The sequence below is a fragment of the Ornithodoros turicata genome, unplaced genomic scaffold (genome assembly GCF_037126465.1).
Source record: "Ornithodoros turicata isolate Travis unplaced genomic scaffold, ASM3712646v1 ctg00000783.1, whole genome shotgun sequence".
In the NCBI taxonomy this organism is placed as follows: domain Eukaryota; kingdom Metazoa; phylum Arthropoda; class Arachnida; order Ixodida; family Argasidae; genus Ornithodoros; species Ornithodoros turicata.
The window spans coordinates 1,266,730-1,290,618 of NW_026999401.1; the positions used below are offsets into that span (position 1 = coordinate 1,266,730).

At 43.4% G+C, this 23,889-nt stretch overlaps 1 protein-coding gene across 13 annotated transcripts in view; it reads left to right on the forward strand.

Moving 5' to 3' along the window:
• The first annotated feature begins 365 nt into the window (after positions 1–365).
• LOC135374874 (uncharacterized) overlaps positions 366–23,889 on the forward strand; it is a 53,972-nt gene continuing 30,448 nt past the window's right edge. For 4 of the 13 annotated variants that reach the window (XM_064607797.1, XM_064607796.1, XM_064607801.1 and 1 more), the window contains exons 1-7: positions 366–434; positions 15,464–15,536; positions 15,606–15,656; positions 16,536–16,574; positions 17,450–17,488; positions 18,364–18,402; positions 19,280–19,318. In XM_064607797.1, coding sequence (XP_064463867.1) covers positions 15,500–15,536; positions 15,606–15,656; positions 16,536–16,574; positions 17,450–17,488; positions 18,364–18,402; positions 19,280–19,318 — 244 coding nt within the window. In that variant the 5' untranslated portion in view covers positions 366–434; positions 15,464–15,499. The remainder of the gene's footprint in view (positions 435–15,463; positions 15,537–15,605; positions 15,657–16,535; positions 16,575–17,449; positions 17,489–18,363; positions 18,403–19,279; positions 19,319–23,889) is intronic. The other 9 variants (XM_064607800.1, XM_064607798.1, XM_064607799.1 and 6 more) reach the window with 9 other exon arrangements.

Below are 23,889 nucleotides of genomic sequence, written 5' to 3' on the forward strand. Positions count from 1 at the left end.
AGCGTGCTATGCGGTCAAGTTCTGTGTTCAGAGTGTTCAGCAACATGAGCGGGAAGTACAGGAATGTGTTTTCTAAAATGACCTACGACTTGGAGTATATTTGGTATACCGGAGATAACGGTCTGTGTTCTATACGCGAGTTCTGAAAAATGTGTACCATTAGCCAATAAAACGCATTAGGTGTGGCATTCTGAAGCTGATGTCCACATTTTGTTTGGTATATCCATCCATCCGAGGCTTCTGCCGATGTTACATAAACCGGCGTAGTGTTCACAAGCGTATCAGTATACGGATATCGTAGGAGCTGTTTCTCTCTAACCAATCAGCTCAGCGTGCGCAAACTTCCTCCAGGATGTATCGGGGGTTTATAAACGACAGCCTGGCGTAACAGAAACAACGGTTGTCTGCGAAACTTGTGCTGTCTTCTGGAAGTAGTAAGTCCCATTCTGCTCCGTGTCTACATGTCCAGTGTTAGTTGGCTATCGATTTGGCTATGGACATGGCTATCTAAAAAATTAGCGCTCTCCCTGCTGGTGCAACGGGGAGTAATTTCGTTCAGCTTCTAAGAAAATGCGGGGATAATTTTAAATTGTGCGTAATGCCTTGCAGATATGGGTCAGATGTAGGAGCATAACTCCAATGGGTTATCATGTATCGCTGGATAGGATAACGCGCTCTGGGGTTTGACGTAAAGAAAACAATTTTTGACTGGCAATGAGTACCTTAAGTAGCACACCTAACTATCTCGCAAGTCGCAACCTGGTTGCCCGATGTAAGAGATGGCCGTACTGAGCCTGAAGTCTTCTGTGAATTTAAGATGACTTTACGCCTTCATTCACGAGAAACTTAATGACAATTCGCTGTTCGATGTGCGCGCTTACCTCGTTGTCGGCCATCTTGTCCAGCACGTGTCTTCTGTTTTGCACAAACTTTGGACCACCACGTGGTGGGGCCTGTCGCGTGTGAAAATGACGAAAAAGAAGTAGCGCGAGCCATTTGTACACTCAGGGAGACAGAAAGTCCCGGTTTGACTTGAACACTCCTCGTACATTCGCGTGGCATGCGCGACAACTGAAGCTTTTTTTTTTCCTTTGCGATGGCGCGTTTCGGATGGTTGGCTGTTGTTTGACTTGGATGCAGAGTTGAAACGTCCGGGAACGAGACGCCGCGCTCTCAGCCAATTACTCAGCAGGAGGAGAATCACGTGGAAAGCCGATGGTATTAAAAGGAGACGACAAATTAGAGCGTTAACCATGGAGCAAAAGTGTCACGCTTTACACCATAGAGAGAGAGAGAGAGATGATGACGATGATATGGGGATGACTTCCGCTCATTTCTTTCTTTCTTTCTTTATTTACCCTCAGGTCAGAGAATTACAGAGGGGAGTGGCAAAATAAAGGAACATACAACGAATTTACATACAAAGTAATTGGTCCAGCAGCTTGCGGAAGCTGTTAGGGTCCCGGACGATGACGGTGGAGGTGGGAAGATGGTTCCAGTCGTTCGCTGTTCTGGGAACAAATGAATTGGCGAAGTGATTTGTGCGACTAAATGGAACAAGTAGTTTCTCTGTGTGGTCGAGGTAGTTGGAAATATGATGGGGTGGTGAGAGCAGGAGGGCAGAATGTTGTGGTAGTAAAACTTGTGAAGCAATGTGAGGCGAGCTATTTTGCGACGAACAGAAAGAAGGGGAAGGGAGGCTTGTTTCTTGAGTAGCGTTACGCTAGAGTGTCGGGAGTAGTCGGAAAATATAAAGCTCGATTTTGTAAGCCTTCTAATTTGTTAATGAGAGAATCCTGGTGCGGGTCCCAAATAGATGATGCGTATTCCAATTTTGGGCGGACTAATGTAACATAAAGCTGCCGTTTTAAGTCGCAGGGTGCCTTTGAATAATTGCGTATAATGAAGCCAAGTGTTTGGCTGGCTTTGGAGAGCACAGAATTAATGTGGATGTCCCATCTAAGATCACTCGAAATGTGAACACCTAAATATTTGTAACTAAGTACGCTATCCAGCTTAATGTTGCCAAGGAGGTAGGAATTAACCAAGTGTTTAGTGTGACTGATTGCCACGCATTTGTTAACGTTCAAGGACATGAGCCAAGTTTCACACCAAGAAGATAAGCTGTCAAGATCATTTTGTAATGCAGATACGTCGCTGGAGGAGTTAATAATACGGTATATTACGCAATCGTCGGCAAAGAGTCTTATATGTGATGATATAGAGGAAGGTAAATCGTTAATGTATATTAGGAATAGGAGAGGCCCGAGGACGGAACCCTGGGGAACTCCTGAAGTGACAAGCGTAGAAGGAGAAAATGAATTGTTGGCGTACACAAACTGAATTCTGTTATGAAGGAAGTCCCCGATCCAAGCTACAATTTTAGGATCGATTTTCAGGGCTGACAACTTCAGAAGAAGGAGATGATGAGGAACAGTGTCAAAAGCTTTGCGAAAATCTATGAATATGGCATCAGTAAGTGACTTAGAATGCATGGCGGAGAATAGATCGCTCGTAAAACATGCCAGCTGAGTTTCACATGATAGCCCTTGCCGGAAACCATGTTGTAAGTTAGAGAAGAAGGAGTTAGCTTCGAGGAAACGGATAAGGTTGGAATAAATGATATGCTCGAGAAGTTTGCAGGGGATGGAAGTTAACGAAATCGGTCTGTAATTACCCGGATCTTGCTTGCTACCAGACTTGTAGACAGGAACCACTTTCGCCGTCCTCCAGTCGTCCGGAATCCTACAGCACTCAATAGATTGCGAAAATATTTGGTACAATAAAATGCCAATGGTCTCCTTGGTACTCTTGAGAAACTTAGACGTGATGTTGTCGGGTCCACAGCTGGAAGATAGCCTTAGATTGTCAATGAGTGAAAATACACCAACAGGGTCAATCATAACAGGGTCCATAGGAAAAGCTGTAGTGAATGAATCATTTATGGATGGTAATAGAGCCTGAGGATCTCTTACAGTGTACGACTTGGAGAACTCGTTGTTAAGAACACACGCGCACAAATCACGGGATATAGCAGTATCATTGACCGTGAGGTTTACAGTATGACTATTATGAGGCCGAACGGAATTCCAAAACAGCTTAGGGTTAGTACGAAGGAGTAATGGCAATGTTGTTTCAAAGTACCTAGTTTTTGTAGACCGTACAGACTGTTTAAACTCATTCGCACTGTGGTGATATCTAGCCCACAGATCGGAATCGTTACTGCTACGTGCCCTGCGGAACAGCCGCTTTTTCTTGTTTCTAAGCCTCTTGAGTTCATTGTTAAACCACGGGGACCGACTACACGCTGGAACAGTAATCCGAGGTATATGAAGGTCAACAAGAGGATTGATTTCACGCTTGAGATTCTCGTTTAATGACCGCGATGAAAAACAAGAAAGGAAGTCTTCGGAAAAAGCAGAAAGGGCATGGTTGATGGCATCGAAATTCGCTCTCGAGTAACAAGTGATGGTCTTGGTAGTAACACGTTCACGAATGTAAGGTATGTCAATAGAGGAAACTACGATAGCGTGATCACTAATGCCAGCTAACAACTGTATAGACTGGACAGTATTCAGGTGAGTTGTGAACAAAAGGTCCAAGATACTCGAACGAGTAGAACCAATTCTAGTGGGCTGCAAAATTAATTGGGACAAGTTAAAAATAGATGCAACTCGAATAAAGTCGTCACAAGTCTTATTGCGGGCAGATGAGACGGGTAGCGGATCCCAAACAATATCAGGGAAATTGAAGTCGCCGACGATGTATACTATTGATGAAGGGAATCTGATAGCTATTTCGTTGAGTGCATCATGAAACGATGAAACGAAAGATGGCGATGAATCAGGCGGGCGGTAACACACACCTACTACAAAATTATTATTCTTACAACGAAAGGAAATCCACACCATTTCAAGATCAACAACTGAAAGGTTAATGACAACAGGTTTCAAACATGGCCTGACTGCCAAGAGTACACCACCACCTATACGTTGTGCCCTATCACATCGAAAGATCTCGTACACCAGTGATGAGTTGGCGAATATTTCGTCATTATTTATATGGGGTGTCAACCAAGTCTCTGTGAGGGCCACAATATCAGCGTCACAATCATCAATGTGGGACAGAAGGCAGTCACGCTTATCATTGGAGCAGATGCTGCGAGTATTTGTATAAAAGAGCGTCAGGGGCAGACCCAGTACATCAGGAATTTTTATTTAGATAATCAGTATGTCTACTAGTAAGAATATCGCTACTCAGAACCGTGGTCGCGGTTGCCGTGACAAGCTCCTTACGAGAGTTAGCTACAAAATCCCAGCAGTACACCTTGTCACGCAGATACAGTTTGTCGTAGGCAAGTCGAGCTTTAATACCAGAACTCCTATCATCTGAGCAGCTATTCCACAACAGTGTCCGCGCTTCCTGAATTTTCTTTAAAATCCTCACTCACAGAAATGCTTGTACCCTTCAATTTGCTACAGTTACGCAGTATTTGAGACTTTTCTTTAAAATCATACACCCTAAAGATAACAGACCTACAACAGCATAATGCAGTTTTTGCCAAACGCTTGCACAACCAATATGAAATCAATCTGCAGTTCATGATCGACCACCGCAATTTATTCGTGGGCATATTGTTGCCGTCCTACACATTATTAGACAGGCAAAAGCAGTGGACAGAATTAGCCGCAATATTGAACTGTGTTAAGAGCGTTCACTGGGCCTGCTGAGACAGGTGATTTTTTTAGGCAAATCTCCGCGTATGGTTCGTGTCTGATAGTGAAGCGCGGCCTCTGCGGTGAAGCATGTTCCTATTTTGCTCACAGTGTATAAGTTACGGCGCTCAGTGCCGGCAATTTGTTAAGTATGGCGCAGAAGAAAAATGAAGAGCTCCCACAAAGCAATGTGCATGCCTGGTTGTACTGGGTCAGTGGCGACTGACCAGCTCATTTGCTAGTTACAAGCCATGTTGAACGGGACTTTTAGACATGGATGGAGTGGATAAAGTTAAAAGCAGAACCCTCAGAGAACGGGAGGGAGTCCGTATCCGAAGGAACCTATGAGCGATGATTAGTCATGCTGGCATGCAGGGCACAGAAGAGCTTGGTCTAAGCCGGCCACCCTGGAGCACTGCACGGGCTTTCGGGTACGTCCGGCCCGCTTTCTCTTTGCGGGCCGGCCATGCACATCGCCGGGCCTAGATTGAGCTCGAACCTGTCTAACCCCACTTTTTGCGAGCCACGGTCAACTTTTACAGTCCACTTCACTGGGTCGGACTGCGTAGGCTACAGATTGGTCGGGGCCGGAAACCTAGAAATTAATCGGGATTGGTACGGAGTCGTCGGGCATCGAACATTCGTAAACCAACGACGCTTCTCAGATGTGCACATGTGACGGATGTGAAGGTCATACGCAATACGCATGTTTCTGACAATCTTCAAAGTGCGACTGATAAAACGGCATAGATAGAGGCAGGCTGGTAGACGAAAGGGACTTAAGATGATGTTGAGATTTCGGGAGATATGTTTGGCCAATATACGCCAAGATTGAGGTTGGTCGCAGCTATGAGGAGGTGTTGAAAGGGGTCGCCGTTGTCACAGAGGTGGACAACGTCCTGGGCCGACTTCCTAAGATGTCTGAAAGAGTCTGAGGGAAAGCCCAGACAGCACAGCCGGGGTTCGAAGCCGGGTACTTCCCTGTCTGCAGTTTATGACACAGTTATGAGGACTAGCCCATTCATTTGGAGGGGTGGTGGCTGCTGAAACACATGAGGGTTGCTGGTGGTGCTATAGTGAAAGAGTAGCAGTCAAACAAGAGAAACCCAGTCCGTCAGGAATCGTAGAGCTCTAATTGCAAAACGCTGGGTTGTTTCGGAGCCCCAGAGGAACTTTCAGATTTAAAGGTCAGCTATGCCGATATCCCAAAAAGTCGGAACGGTTGTGATATTCTGAAAGCCCACATCAAGCTCTCCCCAAAATACACCTTCATTCTCTCAGTTCGGTACAGTACCATGTCAAAAAAATAGGTAATGCATTCCGAAACACACATGGGCGCAGCCATTTTTATGACGTAGATGCACCCGAACGGGCATTGTGACGTGTACGCGCCTTCGTACTTGTCAGTGGATTTCAGCTACGGCTTCTCGCGGCTTCACGTATCTGTGCTTGAAGATGGCGGACAGCCGGGTTCCACCGTTCCGCGATGAGTAAACAGTGCAGCAGTTGCGAACTCATTCGCGAACCAACCTCTGTGCGATGTTGTGACTGGAATTCGTCATTTGTGTTTTGTGAGCACGTACAATTTGTATCAAGTCGCGTCTGCGTTTGCCCCTTTACAGCACTTGCCCATTGTAGAGACTGACGTTTCGACAGCCGTGTCAGCAAGAAAATGCCGACAGCGTTTTTGTGCTATGTATTTGAGAAACCGCATACTGCTATGGGACAAGTTTTACGTACGATTTATCAATGTGCAACAGCGTCGACGATGGTATGTAACGACGAAAGACGTAAAACGAAATACAAATCACATTTTAAACTTTTTGTGGGATTCTGTGCATTTTCCAGAAGCTTTCTTTGAATCACACACTCCCATGTCACGCTGCGTTGTGTGGTACGCTACAAACTACTGCATTTTATGTCTAACATCTGGATATTGTTTGTAATGAACACCGTCGCACAAAAACATGCACACGAAAGCTCCAGTAGCCATGTGGTTGCACACTATGCAGACGCAAAAGAAGTACCAGAGCACATATTGCCACTTAGAAATGTGGTGTCTGAAGAGTTAGGGCATAGCATAGATCCTAGAAATCAGGTGCACCTTATCCTCCTGTAGAGTGCTCTTTCAATTCACAACTCAGCCCATGGGGTGAAAAGTGTTAAAGGCAATTATGTGACTTGTCGTTTTGGGTGACATCACTGGCCAGCCTCGGGATTAATTCCGTGCTCAGGAATTATTGTACAAATCACTTTGTATGTAGGACGTGATAAGCAATATGTAAGTTGCAACCTTGTCTGCAGCATTCTCGATTGCCTCTTACCTTTACAGTTCGAGACACGTTACCAAACCATTTGCAAAGGGCACTTTTACGGGGGCCGTGTAACTTGAGTTTTTAGTTTATAAAATTTATAAAAATATAAGTATACAATATGTAATATGAAGTTTATATAAAATAAAAAAATAACATTTATAAAAAAATTATAAAAAATAAATAAAAAGGCTTCATGGAAGCAATCCGTTAGCATACCTATTGCACATGAAGCACAATTATACATGCTTGGACATCATCTAATGAATCTTCTGAACCATATGTGTGGCTGCATACGAAATTTTTTATGCGCATCCTCTACCTTCCTATTCCTACATGTGCACACGAATAACAGTGCATATATGTGAAGTGGCAAAAAGCAACGCTAGACTCTACCATCATTGTGCCCCTTTAACTTTTCGACATTTATGTCTGGTGAACAGGGAATATCTCACTAGAAAAGAAGACATTTGTGCATTGTTTGGCAAGCAAATAAATACATTTATTTACATTTTCCACAAATCAACAATGTTGTGACCTGGTGCAAATATTAATGTCAACAAGTAAAGTACTTACAAATTATTCCTATGTGTTCAAATGCAGATATGACAATTCTGTTTCTGTACCTCAGCACAGTACAGTTTCAAAATTAACAAACTGCACAGCATCAGCAATCTTAAAGTATCTGAAGAGAAGAATCACATAAAGCTCCAATAATAGACTGTGCAAACAAATCTAAAAAAAACCAAAGTACTTCAAGAAAAATCTGAATAATCGGTTGCCGTTGTGATATGTACTACTATGCACAGTTCATGAATGGAACATGTTACCTCATTGCATTGCCTCCATGTGAGCACTAGAACAGGCAGCCTTTTAGGTCGCTCTTTCCGTGTTTTTCTATTGTCTTTTTTTGTTTTCTGTTTTTGCAATAGCAAGCATGGCCATAGTGAATCACAAGCAACCAAGGACAGGATGAGACATCTACAATGCGACTGCTAGCTCTAAACTGATATATTTATTAGCAGACTCTGGAATATACACACATATGCTGCTAAGAAAATGACAACTTAACCACTAGAATAACATACAAGAAAAAGGGTTATATATCTTCCCCTCTCCTCATTCTATTTCACAGGCAGCCCTAGTATCATTCTGAGTGCGTCCGTGCGTTCCCTTTGAGATAACGTATCTCTGACAGAAGCAAATCCAACAGCGGAATGCTTACGGATGCAACTGTCTTGGATTTCTCTAACCACTTGTTATTTAACCGCTGCCTTGAGCTGTGTGTTCTGGAAATTTAGGCAGCATCCGGAGTCCCTTCAATGTGTTGCCATGTTTCTCGAGGGCCTGTGTTTCACTATGGCTCTCAGATACAAACTACCCCATTTCAACACAGTAGAAAACACAGATTTGTAAATAGCATCTGTTGATTGCACTGTACATACCCCCCACATAAAGGATCATAGTGGATGCTACATCTTGTGCGATAATGCCAGGAACACAAAAAAAGCTAGATTTGAAACCACTCTTACGTCGTAGTAGTAGTATTTGTGTCAAGCTGCGCAATTCCTGTCCCGCAAATAATTTAAACCATATGTTTCATCTGCCAGCGTGATGATCCCCTGAAAAGCAATTCACACTCGGCGGGAACTACCGGTTCTGAAACCTATCCCTGACATGTGTAGCCATCAGGGAGGAAACCCAAAGGCTGCGGTGGAAAAGACACACACACACGGGCTATGTTCTCTCTGTGTATCAGCTGCTCTGGCTACTAAGAAGAACATGTTCCAAATTAATATAACATGGCTTGACATGATACGCCAGCGAAAGCTAACCAATAAAATTAGTAGTTAAATGTACAATACGTAAACACTTCCCATAACATGACAGTTTCTTTCCTGCATTCATGCGCTACCATTCAACCCACACAAACAGTGTACTGAATTTTTTTATAGCATTACAGGTTGTTTGACAGAACTTGAACAAGATTATATAGCACACGATAAAAGTAGAGTGAACATAATGTGCAGAAAAAATGGCTGCAAGCAAGCGAGCTGGTGAAGATGATGCATATGTAAAACCCCGAGACTAGGGAACACAAAGGGACATGTTTGTGTCTGTCCCTTCGTGTTCCCTAGTCTTGGGGTATTACATCATGGATAATGTGCAGGTTTCTATTCACGCTTAATGGCCGTAGCAGTAATGCATGAAGACCACTGCTAAGTTGTGTTGAGAAACACCACTTTGTTTGCCATGTCTAAATGAAACGTACCTGACCTGATCCAAATTAACCGTTCTGAGTCTGGAACACACAAAGAGAAAAACGCAACACACGCCACAACATTAACAGATAGCAAATGAGCTGTAGCGAGCTCCACCTTGGGACAAAGTCAACAAGTAATTCACCAAAAGTCAATGAGCGCCTGAAATGTAACATCTCCAGTGGCGTAGCCCGACCTCAAAGGTAGGGGGGGCTCAATACGAAAACACGCCCCTCCCCGCTGATCCTGTGTCGACAACACACACATACTTGTGCACACTGCAAACTGAGGATTAAAAAAGGGAACGAAAATAGTTCATTTAGACGTTCACAGTACGATTACATGTATAGGCTGTCATGACCAATGAAGTGATGTCACGAGATTGGAAGTATTTTGAAAAGCTCATACTTTGAAAACCATTCAAGAGTGCTTCATAGATAGACACCATGAACTGCAAGAACTTTTGCGATGGTCACACTGGTCCCCCCCCCCCCCCCCCATATATTAAGTTCTCGGATTTGCACGATTTGTGTGGGCCGGTCCGTGGCAGTGATGGGCAGTACTTGAAGTACCAAGTACTCAAGTAGTACTTTAAGTACATTTCTGGGTACTTGTACTTTACTTTAAGTACATCTTAAATCGTGTACTTTGTACTGTACTTCAAGTACTTTTTTCCGAGTACTTTCCCATCAAGTACTCAAGTACCCAAACTTGGACTCCAGGCAAAAAGTCACAAAAGAGTATCAAAAATACATCCTACTAAAAGCGCTAAAATGACAACAAGAAGACGAAAACACACAGATAGGGCTATCTCTGAGTTTTCGTCTTCGTGCCGTCACTTCAGCGCTTTTAGTGGGATGCGGTACATTTTACCAAAAAGGATTTTTGTGTTTTTAAATAGCACATTTGTTGAAGCACATCTATTGTTGAGAGGCTTGAAATGTGTAAAAAGTATCAACACTTCTATTATTATGTAAAACGAATGGAATACAAAGACACGCACACATTATGACATCGCAACCGGCAGCACAATGACTTGGTCCATTGTCATTTCAGTTCTCGCAATGCAGAGTTCTATGCTTTTTTATAATGTCTCCTTCATTCGCAATTAATAAGCATTTATGCATTATATATCACATTATATGTGTGATTGCATTACATGATGAACACTCTGCAAGACACACCGGCTTTAATTTTTACATTTTACGTTTTTTTTAATTGGCCACATGGATTACATTGCAGCGGATTACAGTCGTATAAAAATGAAGGCTTATACTGTGCTTGATCTTTTTTACTTTCATCATGTTCTTTTTCTAAACAAAAAGCAGCAAGAAATTCCCAGAAATATGTAATTTCTGTTGCCTTGTACTTTTTTCTTCTTGAAATTTCCTAGTCTGCTATAGCAGAAGATTAGTACCAGAACACCACACTAGGCAGGTGATCCTGGATCAGTCAGGGTGTAATACTATTTTGCATAATCACAGCACAGCTGCTGATTACCTTCCTACATGTAACTGCACATTATGACCTCTGATTAAGTTTATATTCACGGGTTAGCACTTAACCTAAGACTTTATGGCTCCAAAGCATTTGTCAAGAATACTCGCTAAACTCCTGCAAAAAACAAAAAAACAAGTCACAGATGCTAAACAGTAAAATGCAAAGTGATACAAACTAAATTGGCAATGTACTTGATCAGTACTTGAAGTACTTTGCCTGGTACTTTGTACTTTACTTGAAGTACACTTTGAATTCGGTACTTTGTACTGTACTTGAAGTACTAATGATGCCAGGTACTTGGTACTTTACTTTAAGTATAATTTTGAGGTACTTTGCCCATCACTGGTCCGTGGCATGTAGGGGGGGGGGGGGCTCGAGCCCCCCCTAGCCCCCCCCCGTGGCTACGCCACTGAACATCTCTGACTGGTAGCAAGACGGTCCACGTTCAATTCCTGGTGCTAGCAGTGTCTGGCTTTTTCATGAATTATTCGTTGGAAGTTTCGATGTGCTCGAGAACCATTCGTCAACCATTGTATCCTCATGAGGTGATGAGGGTTTGTCATCCCAAAGAGACTCCCTTTCTGGCATGTGTCCTTATGGATGCTCATCACTGCAGAAAAAAAGAAAGACAGAAAGGGAAAAGCATTTAATGACAAGAAATGGATAGTCGCATTTACTGTATAATGTTGTGCACAACTGAAAGAATACTTTTGCACAGAGGGCTGTACTTCTTGATGTCTAACATCAAGTTACAAAATTCCAGAATATATGACATGTTGTAAGGTAGAGAATAAGTAGAGTTATTGAGTTGTCGAGTTGAGTTGAGGGGGGAGTTGTACCCCCTTTTTATTTTATTATATATGACTATATAATTATCTTTATGTGTGTACCAACCCTTGCTGTCTACATTACAACATGTTTTATATATTCTGGGATTTTGTAACTTCATGTTAGACATTAACAAGAGCAGCCTTGTGCACGAAAGTCTCGTCTCATTAAAATTTAGATGCTCTCAACAGTCTTCTTTCTGTTGTGAATCTCTATCGCAGCATACCTGCACATTGCTGTTCTACGTACTGTGACTTTGCAGTAAGGGTATGGACTTTGGGTAAAAAGACTACACAGCACTGCTCAGGTATTTTTGCCTATCGAACAGTATGTATGTATGCAGTATGCACACAGTATTTGTGCACCGGACCCACTAAAAATGTAGTGAATGTGGCATTGCCCACGGTAATGCACCAAGTTGAACACAATTATTGTAGAATCCAAGTATTTTAGCTTACATGTCAAGCCAGTACCACAGCAGTATCCAGTGTGAAGTTGTGACAAATAAATAGTTTCCATTTTTCTTAGCTCTCAGAAAACAGTGAATTAATAAGAGTAGACAATGTTAACATGAATTCTGGGCTATTCTTCAGTTAAAGATTCACAGATAGTAAAGGCACCTTCTTCAATGGACTTTGATGACACTGAAAATTCAAAAACGTTATCAGAGGCGACATCAGCTTTGGTGTGTCAAAGGATTGTATGTCCAACAGTAATCCAGCTAACAGTAACAAAAATATGTGCAAAAGACAAATTAACTGAACTAATGTAACGTACCTTCTATATCAGACAGTGAAGATTGTAACACGCCATCCACAGGAACCAGTGTCCAAACACAAAAGTGCTTGAACTGGGAGATAGCAGCTAATCGGAATGGCGACCTTTGTTTTCCACCCTGAAAACACAGGTTGTAACTTTGAGGGCAGATTTAAAAGTGGTGTCAAGATGTCTGCATGCGAGTGCACATGAAAAGTTGAACATAGATGAATACTCAAATTATAACATCACATTGTCATACCTGTTGGTGGAGGTGTACTGCAACTAACGTGTCCGCAATTTCTTCATGACCAGATGCAAGCCAGATCATGCTTCATTTCCGTCTTCAGCGTGTACCTGTGATAATTCAGAAGTTAGATTATCAATAGTACTATTGTGTTGTTAATCGTGGTTATATCAGAGTAAGCGCAGTAGGACAGCTGCACAATCGATTCATTAAGCTTGCTATTTTTTATATCTGAACCTCGACTTACCTTTTTTTGCTCTCGTTTTTTGCCTTGATCCTCCGTGGCACGTTCAAAATGTTATGCGTCGGGCACCTCAGATTTTCATCAGACGATTTCGTGCCGAGATTCCAAATTGCCTCTGGAGTCGCGCGTAACCTATGATAACATTCGTGGACGAAATCCTTGCAGTGGAAATTAGCAGGCACCACTGTCAGCCAAGAGCTTCGCACTACTTGGTCTTTTGGCAGCTTATAATAGGTAACACTTGAATGCTCGGATGAATTGTTCTAACAGCGTAGCACCGTCGCATCTTCGACAACTTCGCCGTGGACAAATTCACGAATCATATCGCTCCAGCCCATAAAAGGCAAGGTCAGAACAAGGAAGTGCACTTTCCAAACGACGCTGTGCCAAAAAAAAACATTCACATGCTTTGTTTCCGGCTTAGCAACAACATAACAGCTGTTCGCTTATGTACGGTGCACAGAGGAGGAAACGAAAGAAGCCAAGCAGCCAAGCCAAGAGTCCATGCCAAGCCAAAGACAGATAAACCCAGAGCAGTGACGTCGGTGCGCCCGTGCGCAGGGTTTGCCGACGGTCTGTCGGCCGGGCGTGGGAACTAAAAAAACTGTTTTCTAAAAAACTACGAACAGTTGGAGCAAGATATTTCGCACACATATTCAGTGTTCGGTAATGAACACACAGCGCGAGTATCGCTCAGTTCTGCGGCACTTCAAAATCGGCATATCTGACCTTTAATGGACCTGTGCTTGGGCTTACATGGAGGGACAAAAGACAAACACGAAGCGGCTCGAGTCAGCAAATGACTTTTACTCAAAAGACCACATAAATTGTTATGCAAGTACAGACCATGGGAAAAAGGGCAAGTGACGCCAAGCTGACCAAGGGCAGCTTCAAGGGTGCCTCACTGACGCAATACCCTGACGGCTAAAAAATGACTAAAGCTTCCCGCATCTGACGTTTCCTTTTTGCTTGTTGCAGTCTACCAATAACACAAGTTTCATTCCACACAAGTTCACAATTTTAGTACAATACGTTTTTCTATACTGACCTAGTCTTTAGAACTGATCCAGGCGTTACAACTATAAATAAATAAATGAATACCTTCTCTCTAGCCTTTGCCTCCTAAGTCAGCGAAGAAACCTAAAAAAAAAGCATGTTCTCTCAGTGTTGTTGAAATCACGTCTTGTTGTCTTCGGTATACCGGTTGTCCCACCGAAATCCCCCGGCTGGATAATTTGTGAACAGGTGGCGCCATCGAAGAATTTCTTTTTGGTAGAGTTCCTTGGGACATCGGCCGTGAACTGAGTAGTGTGCGGCTCATTTGCATACACTCACTGATTAAATAAACATGCTAACTTTTAACTCTTACTTCGTACGCTTACGGAACCTCTGCTCTACGCATCGGGACCTCCAGCGAAAAATATTCAAAGGAAAAAAAAAAGTGATTTTTTCGAGTAATTAATTGGTTTCGGTTTCCATATTTCTTGCGCGGAGCTGTGTTCATCCGCATGGTTCACACACGGGGGCGATGGAAGATTATAGGAACAGCCGCAAGAGGTATTCGTTCTCCAAGCGACTGCGTTGGCGGTTCTGTCGTTCCGTAGACGAGATAGCGTGCTGTTATCATGGATGATGGCGAATGGGCCTGCGAGCGCTGTCAACTAGTGGGGTACACTCTTAAGAATTAGCTACACCACATATCAGGCTCCTAGCCAACCATCATCCCGATTGACAACGTTCTCCCTCGATTTGTTGAAAACTGGATGCGGAGCCTTTTTGTCCTTATGTTCGGCATAATTGATACCAAAAAAGAAAAAAAGAAAAAGAAACCATATGCCTCCCATTTTCCTCAAATCAAGGGAGAGACCGTTGTCATTCGGGATGATGGTTGGCTAGGAGCCTGCTATGTGGCCTAACTAATTCTTAAGAGTGTACCCCACTAGTTCACAGCACTCGCGGCGCATTCGCCATCATCCATGATAAGAGCACGCTATCTCACCTACGGAACGACAGAACCGCCAGCGTTGTTTATCAGTCGCTTTGAGAACGAATACCAAAGCGTCTGTTGCAGCTGTTCCTATAATCTTCCATCGCCCCCGTGCGTGAACAAGGCGGATGAACACGAAATTGACATCCGCACAGCTGATCCAAAGAGCGCATTGGTGTACAGCTCCGTGCAAGGAATATGTAAACCGAAACCAAATAATTACTCGAAAAAATCACTAAGTGTCGATGCCTTTGTTTTTCTTGGAATATTTTTCGCTGGAGGTCCCGAGGCGTAAAACAGAGGTTCCGTAACCGTGCGAAGTAAGAGTTAAAAGTTAGCACGTTTATTTAATTAGTGAGTGTATGCAAATGAGCCGCACACTGCTCAGTTCATGGCCGATGTCCCAAGGATCTCTACCGAAAAGAAATTTCTTCGATGGCGCCACCTGTTCACGAATTATCCAGCCGGGGTATTTCGGCGGGACACCCGGTACATAGTTGTAATTGTGTCTTGCCGTAACAAGACAGAAAGGTGGGTGAACAACCTACTTCCCTCTGGCCAGGCGTATTCTAAAATTCTGTTAATATCTAGCATGTCTGTCTTTCCAATACAGCGCTGTAGCTGACACAGTGAAGAGCATCAGCCAATCATGAAGGTCCTTCTCCTGTTACTCCTCGTCATTGGATGTGAGTATCCAGGGCAACATTTCCGAAACATGTCCAAATGTTTACGATGCTGTAATAATTCCCTTGCAGTGGCAGCAGCTGATGCCTTGCCTTGGAAGGGACGTAGAAGTGCTGATCCCGGTAAGAAGATCATTTTACACATCCATCGTCGATGAATATTAGTAATATGCTGGACAGCTTTTAATGAAAGAACATGAGTCTGCTGACGCCACCTTTATAGGGTCTAGGACCCTCATTCGATAATAATAATAATAACAACAATAATAATCGATTAAATATCCAAGTGGTTTTAGATCTACAACATAAGAGGGTAGTACGTGATACAGCACAGATTGTTCCATAAGAAGATATCCAGCAGACTTATCTATTTTAAAAAAAAGGAAAACAGCTATACTGCACCGTCTCGCGTTCTCTCGATGTGGATCGAGACTGTCCTACACTCTTCAAAACAAACTTCACCGCATTAGCACGCTCCTAGCAAACCATAATCTCGAACGATATCGTTATCTGCCCTGATTCGTTGAAAACAGGGGGCGTACGCCTCCCGTTTTCAACAAATCCGAGCAGGTAACGATATCATTTGCGATTATGGTTGGCTAGGAGCGTGCTATGCTTTGAAGTTCATTTCTAAGAGTGTAGGCTGTACTAGACCATGCTGTTCCTACACTAATAAAAATGAACTTCACCACACAGCACGCTCGTAGCCAACCATCATCACGAATGACAACGCTCTCACCCCTGATTTGTTGAAAACGGGAGGCGGAGCCTATTTTGTACCTATTATGCACGGCACAGAATAGGCTCCGCCTCCCGTTTTCAACAAATCAGGGACGAGAACGTTGTCATTCGGGATGATGGTTGGCTAGGAGCGTGCTACGTGGTGAAGTTCATTTTTAAGAGTGTACTCAAGTCCCGTGCATTTACATCGCGCTTAGTATCCATGTCAGCGTTTCCGAAACATGTTCAAATGTTTACGATGCTGTAATAATTCTGTTGCAGTGCTGGAACATGATCTTTTCGGTAGAAGTGCTGATCCCGGTAAGAAGATCATTTTACACATCCATCGTCGATGAATATTAGTAATATGCTGGACAGCTTTTAATGAAAGAACATTAGTCTTCTGACGCCATCTCTATAGGGTCTAGGACCCTCATTCGATAATAATAATAATAACAACAATAATAATCGATTAAATATCCAAGTGGTTTTAGATCTACAACATAAGAGGGTAGTGATACAGCACAGATTGTTCCATAAGAAGATATCCAGCAGACTTATCTATTTAAAAAAAAAGGAAAACAGCTATACTGCACCGTCTCGCGTTCTCTCGATGTGGATCGAGACTGTCCTACACTCTTCAAAACAAACTTCACCGCATTAGCACGCTCCTAGCAAACCATAATCTCGAACGATATCGTTATCTGCCCTGATTCGTTGAAAACAGGGGGCGTACGCCTCCCGTTTTCAACAAATCCGAGCAGGTAACGATATCATTTGCGATTATGGTTGGCTAGGAGCGTGCTATGCTTTGAAGTTCATTTCTAAGAGTGTAGGCTGTACTAGACCATGCTGTTCCTACACTAATAAAAATGAACTTCACCACACAGCACGCTCGTAGCCAACCATCATCACGAATGACAACGCTCTCACCCCTGATTTGTTGAAAACGGGAGGCGGAGCCTATTTTGTACCTATTATGCACGGCACAGAATAGGCTCCGCCTCCCGTTTTCAACAAATCAGGGACGAGAACGTTGTCATTCGGGATGATGGTTGGCTAGGAGCGTGCTACGTGGTGAAGTTCATTTTTAAGAGTGTACTCAAGTCCCGTGCATTTACATCGCGCTTAGTATCCATGTCAGCGTTTCCGAAACATGTTCAAATGTTTACGATGCTGTAATAATTCTGTTGCAGTGCTGGAACATGATCTTTTCGGTAGAAGTGCTGATCCCGGTAAGAAGATCATTTTACACATCCATCGTCGATGAATATTAGTAATATGCTGGACAGCTTTTAATGAAAGAACATTAGTCTTCTGACGCCATCTCTATAGGGTCTAGGACCCTCATTCGATAATAATAATAATAACAACAATAATAATCGATTAAATATCCAAGTGGTTTTAGATCTACAACATAAGAGGGTAGTGATACAGCACAGATTGTTCCATAAGAAGATATCCAGCAGACTTATCTATTTAAAAAAAAAGGAAAACAGCTATACTGCACCGTCTCGCGTTCTCTCGATGTGGATCGAGACTGTCCTACACTCTTCAAAACAAACTTCACCGCATTAGCACGCTCCTAGCAAACCATAATCTCGAACGATATCGTTATCTGCCCTGATTCGTTGAAAACAGGGGGCGTACGCCTCCCGTTTTCAACAAATCCGAGCAGGTAACGATATCATTTGCGATTATGGTTGGCTAGGAGCGTGCTATGCTTTGAAGTTCATTTCTAAGAGTGTAGGCTGTACTAGACCATGCTGTTCCTACACTAATAAAAATGAACTTCACCACACAGCACGCTCGTAGCCAACCATCATCACGAATGACAACGCTCTCACCCCTGATTTGTTGAAAACGGGAGGCGGAGCCTATTTTGTACCTATTATGCACGGCACAGAATAGGCTCCGCCTCCCGTTTTCAACAAATCAGGGACGAGAACGTTGTCATTCGGGATGATGGTTGGCTAGGAGCGTGCTACGTGGTGAAGTTCATTTTTAAGAGTGTACTCAAGTCCCGTGCATTTACATCGCGCTTAGTATCCATGTCAGCGTTTCCGAAACATGTTCAAATGTTTACGATGCTGTAATAATTCTGTTGCAGTGCTGGAACATGATCTTTTCGGTAGAAGTGCTGATCCCGGTAAGAAGATCATTTTACACATCCATCGTCGATGAATATTAGTAATATGCTGGACAGCTTTTAATGAAAGAACATGAGTCTGCTGACGCCACCTTTATAGGGTCTAGGACCCTCATTCGATAATAATAATAATAACAACAATAATAATCGATTAAATATCCAAGTGGTTTTAGATCTACAACATAAGAGGGTAGTAGTGATACAGCACAGATTGTTCCATAAGAAGATATCCAGCAGACTTATCTATTTAAAAAAAAGGAAAACAGCTATACTGCACCGTCTCGCGTTCTCTCGATGTGGATCGAGACTATCCTACACTCTTCAAAACAAACTTCACCGCATTAGCACGCTCCTAGCCAACCATAATCTCGAACGATATCGTTATCTGCCCTGATTCGTTGAAAACAGGGGGCGTACGCCTCCCGTTTTCAACAAATCCGAGCAGGTAACGATATCATTTGCGATTATGGTTGGCTAGGAGCGTGCTATGCGTTGAAGTTCATTTCTAAGAGTGTACGCTGTACTAGACCATGCTGTTCCTACACTAATAAAAATGAACTTCACCACACAGCACGCTCCTAGCCAACCATCATCACGAATGACAACGCTCTCGCCCCTGATTTGTTGAAAACGGGAGGCGGAGCCTATTTTGTACCTATTATGCACGGCACAGAATAGGCTCCGCCTCCCGTTTTCAACAAATCAGGGGCGAGAACGTTGTCATTTGGGATGATGGTTGGCTAGGAGCGTGCTACGTGGTGAAGTTCATTTTTAAGAGTGTACTCAAGTCCCGTGCATTTACATCGCGCTTAGTATCCATGTCAGCGTTTCCGAAACATGTCCAAATGTTTACGATGCTGTAATAATTCTGTTGCAGTGCTGGAACATGATCTTTTCGATAGAAGTGCTGATCCCGGTAAGAAGATCATTTTACACATCCATCGTCGATGAATATTAGTAATATGCTGGATAGGTTTTAGTGAAAGAACATCAACCGACTGGCTCCACCTTTCTAGGTTCTATGACCCTCATGAAAGAACTGATGTTCTCAGTTCATCAGTTGTCAGAACATCAGTTCTTTCATGTTCAACAATTCCGCCTGCGTCGATCCCGTCGTATTAACGTGTGTATGAGTGAGCAAAAATGTAAGAGTGAAAGGAGGATGAGTGAGAGAGAGTGGCTCGTTTCTCCCTTCAGATGACGCACCATTGGAAGCCGCTGAGAAAGCGTGTTAGCTTAGCTCAATTGGTAGAGCCCTGGACCGGCAATCCAGAAGATGTGGGTTCGATTCCTGCAGCTGGCTAACCTTTTCAGTGACTTTCATCTTTCATCTACGACCCTCATTGGGTAATAATAATAATAATCCATTAAATATCCAGGTGGTTTTAGATCTACAACATAAGTCAGTCAGCACAGATTGTTCCATAAGAAGTTATCCAGCAGACTTATACGTATTTAAAAAAAAAAAAAGGAAAACAGTCATACCACACCGCCTCGCGTTTTCTCGATGTGGATCGAGACTGTCCTAGGCTGTACTAGACCATGTTGTTCTTACCCATGCCCCGTGTATTTACATCGCGCTTAGTATCCATGTCAACGTTTCCGAAACATTTCCAAAAGTTTACGATGCTGTAATAATTCTGTTGCAGTGGCAGCAGCTTATTACGTGCCTGCGAGGGCTCGTAGAAGTGCTGATCCCGCTAAGAACATCATTTTACACATCCATCGTCGATGAATACTACTAATATGCTGGACAGCTTTTAATGAAACAACATCAGTCGGCTGACTCCACCTTTATAGGGTCTAGGACACTCATTGGGTAATACAGGGTGTCTACCACCAATTGTCAGGGAATTTTGATGTTACTGGCAAAGTCAGGGGATTGTCAGGGAATTTGGATAAAAAAGAAGCTCAAGTCAGGGAAAACAGCGGATTAGTGCCGGGATGATGCCGGTGGTTGAGCGGCAATGCTGCAGCAACGTTATCCCGACTAGCTTTTCGCCAGCACGACAAGCTCTGAGGCAGAAAGGCAGGAAAGCCTCAATAAATGGTCTGTTTTTGTGATGGATCTGTATCAAAACGTAGGAGCAGGCACACCAAGTTTCCTTTTGTTTTTCTCAGGGAATTTGCTTGAAATAGTCAGGGAAAACCTGGAAAAGTCATGGAATTTGAAGGCTGCAGTTTGGTATACACCCTGTAATAATAATAATAATAATAATAATCATCATCATCATCATCGATGAAATATCCAAGTGGTTTTAGATTTACAACATAAGAGGGTAGTCAGTCAGCACAGATTGCTCCATAAGAAGTTATCCAGCAGACTTATCTATTTAAAATAATGGAAAACAGTCATACCGCACCGTCTCGCGTTTTCTCGATGTGGATCGAGACTGTCCTATGATGTACTAGACCATGTTGTTCCTACTCACGTCTCGTATATTTACATCGTGCGTAATTGATCACCTTGGACTAGGCGTTCCTTTTCGTTGCGCCCGTAGAATCCCGGTAAGAACGTCATTTTACTCTCCCAAAACGCATCGATTGTTGTTGAATAATAGTAATATGCTGGACAACTTTTAATGCAAGTACCTCAGTCTGTTGACTCTACCCTTCGCTTACACCAATCACATCTTTGCTGCGTCGGACGTTGTACTCATCTTGTCACAGCCCACGCAATGCGTTAGATTAAGATCCACTAAAACGCTCAACGCATCAACACCGAATGTGTCTCCTGCTATAAAGACGATTATCACATTCGTGTCACCACATCAGATTAGTGTCCGTAGCGAACGCTGATATGCGGGGTAACCACAAGGGTCAGCACACCGTCATCGTGTCCGGCACGGCCTCTGTGTCTGTGATGATGGATCTGAGAAGAGATCCTTCGACCTTTAGATTAAAAACCTAGGACATTGAAAGAAGGGTGGTGCGTGCTCGTTACACTCATGTTGGGAACACAGAACGAAGGGTCTTAGGTTACATGCAGCTGTGTGGCGTTGACTAAGCGGTGGTGGTGCTGTGTTCGCTGACTGAAGTTGCCATGGAGGAAAGAATAAGAAAATGCTCTTCTTCAGAAAAGAGAATTGTGGGGCAAGTGAGGTGAGGATGGGACATGAGCAGTAGCTTCTTTGGGGGCACGAGGGGGTCACGTTACCTGAATAGGGTCGCTTTGCATACGACACTTTGGGGGGCACTTTGACGCGCTAGACCGCACCTTTCCAAGTATTCCAAAACTATGCGTTGAGGTCTCTCATAGAGATGTGTGTAATCGAAAGCGGAAAACGAGCGGTGATGTCACTGTCCCCAATCTCGGCTTCACTTCTCAGAGCAATAGGACTCCTCCTCTCTTTCCTTCCTCCATGGAAGTCGGTCTCACGATAGTGGTCAGTGTCTCTATGTGCATGAAGATGAGGATGACGATGGTAAATGATAATCTGGATGAAGAGACGACGAAATAAATCTGGATCAAGGGACGATGCCTTTTCTTCGAGTCTAAGATACGTCTCTTCCTCTTTGAGTTGTCACGACATCCAATATGTTGTACGAATGAGACTTGCTTCAGGACAGCAGATGTCAAAATGACGTTCCCATGTTCCTGAACACTCTTGAAGGAAACGGAATCGTTTTCGTGTATACCTATTGGTCATACGACAAACTATGTCCGTTAGCCAATCAGATACTACAGCCCAAATTCAGCCAGGTAAATATTGCAGAACTTGCAATGTTTGCAAAACACGAAGAGTACCTTTTGGTAATTTAGGACATAAGAAAAAAAAAAAAAAACTCGAAATGAATAATGTAATCAGCACAAAGTAACCACAGCATAACTTTGGCTACCTTTATGATAACACTTTTCCGCCATTAGTGAGCAGTGGCAGTGCAAGACGCATCGTGAACACAGGAGCTTGCTTGGAAGCCCCTCTAGCAACGTGGACGGAGCGTGACGCTCCACCTTGAGGGTGACGTTGAAGATGGGGTGTATGCAATCTGGGCGACTACCTTTGACGAGAACAGGTCTCCTCTACACTCTTAAAAATGAACTTCACTGCACAGCACGCTCCTAGCCAACCATAATCTCAAATGATATCGTTATCTGCCCTGATTTGTTGAAAACGGGAGGCGTACGCCTTTTCTGTGACAATTATGAACAGCATAAGTGTCACAAAAAAGGCGTACGCCTCCCGTTTTCAACAAATCAGGGCAGATAACGATATCATTCGAGATGACGGTTGGCTAAGAACGTGCTATGCGGTGAAGTTCATTTTTAAGAGTGTAGTCAAAGATAGGAAAACAATACTATCATGGAGAGTGGTTGGTCCGCTTGCGGAAGACACCTTTCCCTTGCCCAATAATAAGATGGATGTGCTTCGTCGCTTCGGGTTCGTTACAACCTAGCAAGGGAAACCAATAAGAAACCAAAAGAGAATCCAATATAAACGAACGAGTGTTTGCGAACGCCGCCGCCTGCGCTTTTAACACACTCTAAAAAAAGAACTTCACCGCATAGCAAGCTGTGCGTCAACCATTGCCATGGATGATAGGGTTATCGCTTCTGATTTGAAGAGAGAGGTAGTCGTACGCCTTTTTGTGACAACTTTCATGTATCCAAATTGCCACAAAAAGGCGTACGCCCACCTCTCTCTTTGAATCAGACGCGATAACCCTACACTGGTAAAGCAGAGCTTCACCGCATCAGCACGCTCATAGCCATCCATCATTCCGAATGATATCATTATGTGCATTGATTTGTCGAAAATGGGAGGAAGCGCCTATCTGGGGCAGATTATCTTGTCCCAGATAGGCGCCTCCCCCTGTTTTGAACAAATCATGACACAGAATGATATCATTCGGTGTGATGGTTGGCTAGGAGCGTGCTATGCGGTAAAGTTCTGTTTTAACAGTGTAGTCAAAGATAGGAAAACAATACTATCATGGAGAATGGTTGGTCCGCTTGCGGAAGACACCTTTCCCTTGCCCAATAATAAGATGGACGTGCTTAGTCGCTTCGGGTTCGTTATAGCAAGGGGTTTACGAACGAATGCGGTATTCCAAGCAGCACAATGCACTGAAAGTCAAGTGTAATAGGTGTGGATGGTATGTGTCTTCTCAACGCTCTAAGATGAAAGTCACTGAAAAGGTTAGCCAGCTATAGGGCTCGAACTCACATCTTCTGGATTACCGCGGTTCAAGCTCTACCGATTGAGCTAAGCGAACAGTGATGTGGGTTCCAGTCTTGCAGCTGTTTAGCCTTTTCAGTGACTTTCATCTTTCATCGTTAATTTCTTAGGCAATTTGAGGCTTTGTATGTATTTGTACTTTCTACGTTGTTTCAGCCCAAGAACATTCAGTTCTCTTATCATGAACCTTCTTTAGTTTCACCAGTCTGTACCTTCCCGTCCTCCCCTATTGCACTCGACCTTCAGGACATTCACCGACGACGCCTGCGCTTGTAACAGGGTTGGGGACTTTACGAGATTCAGAGAC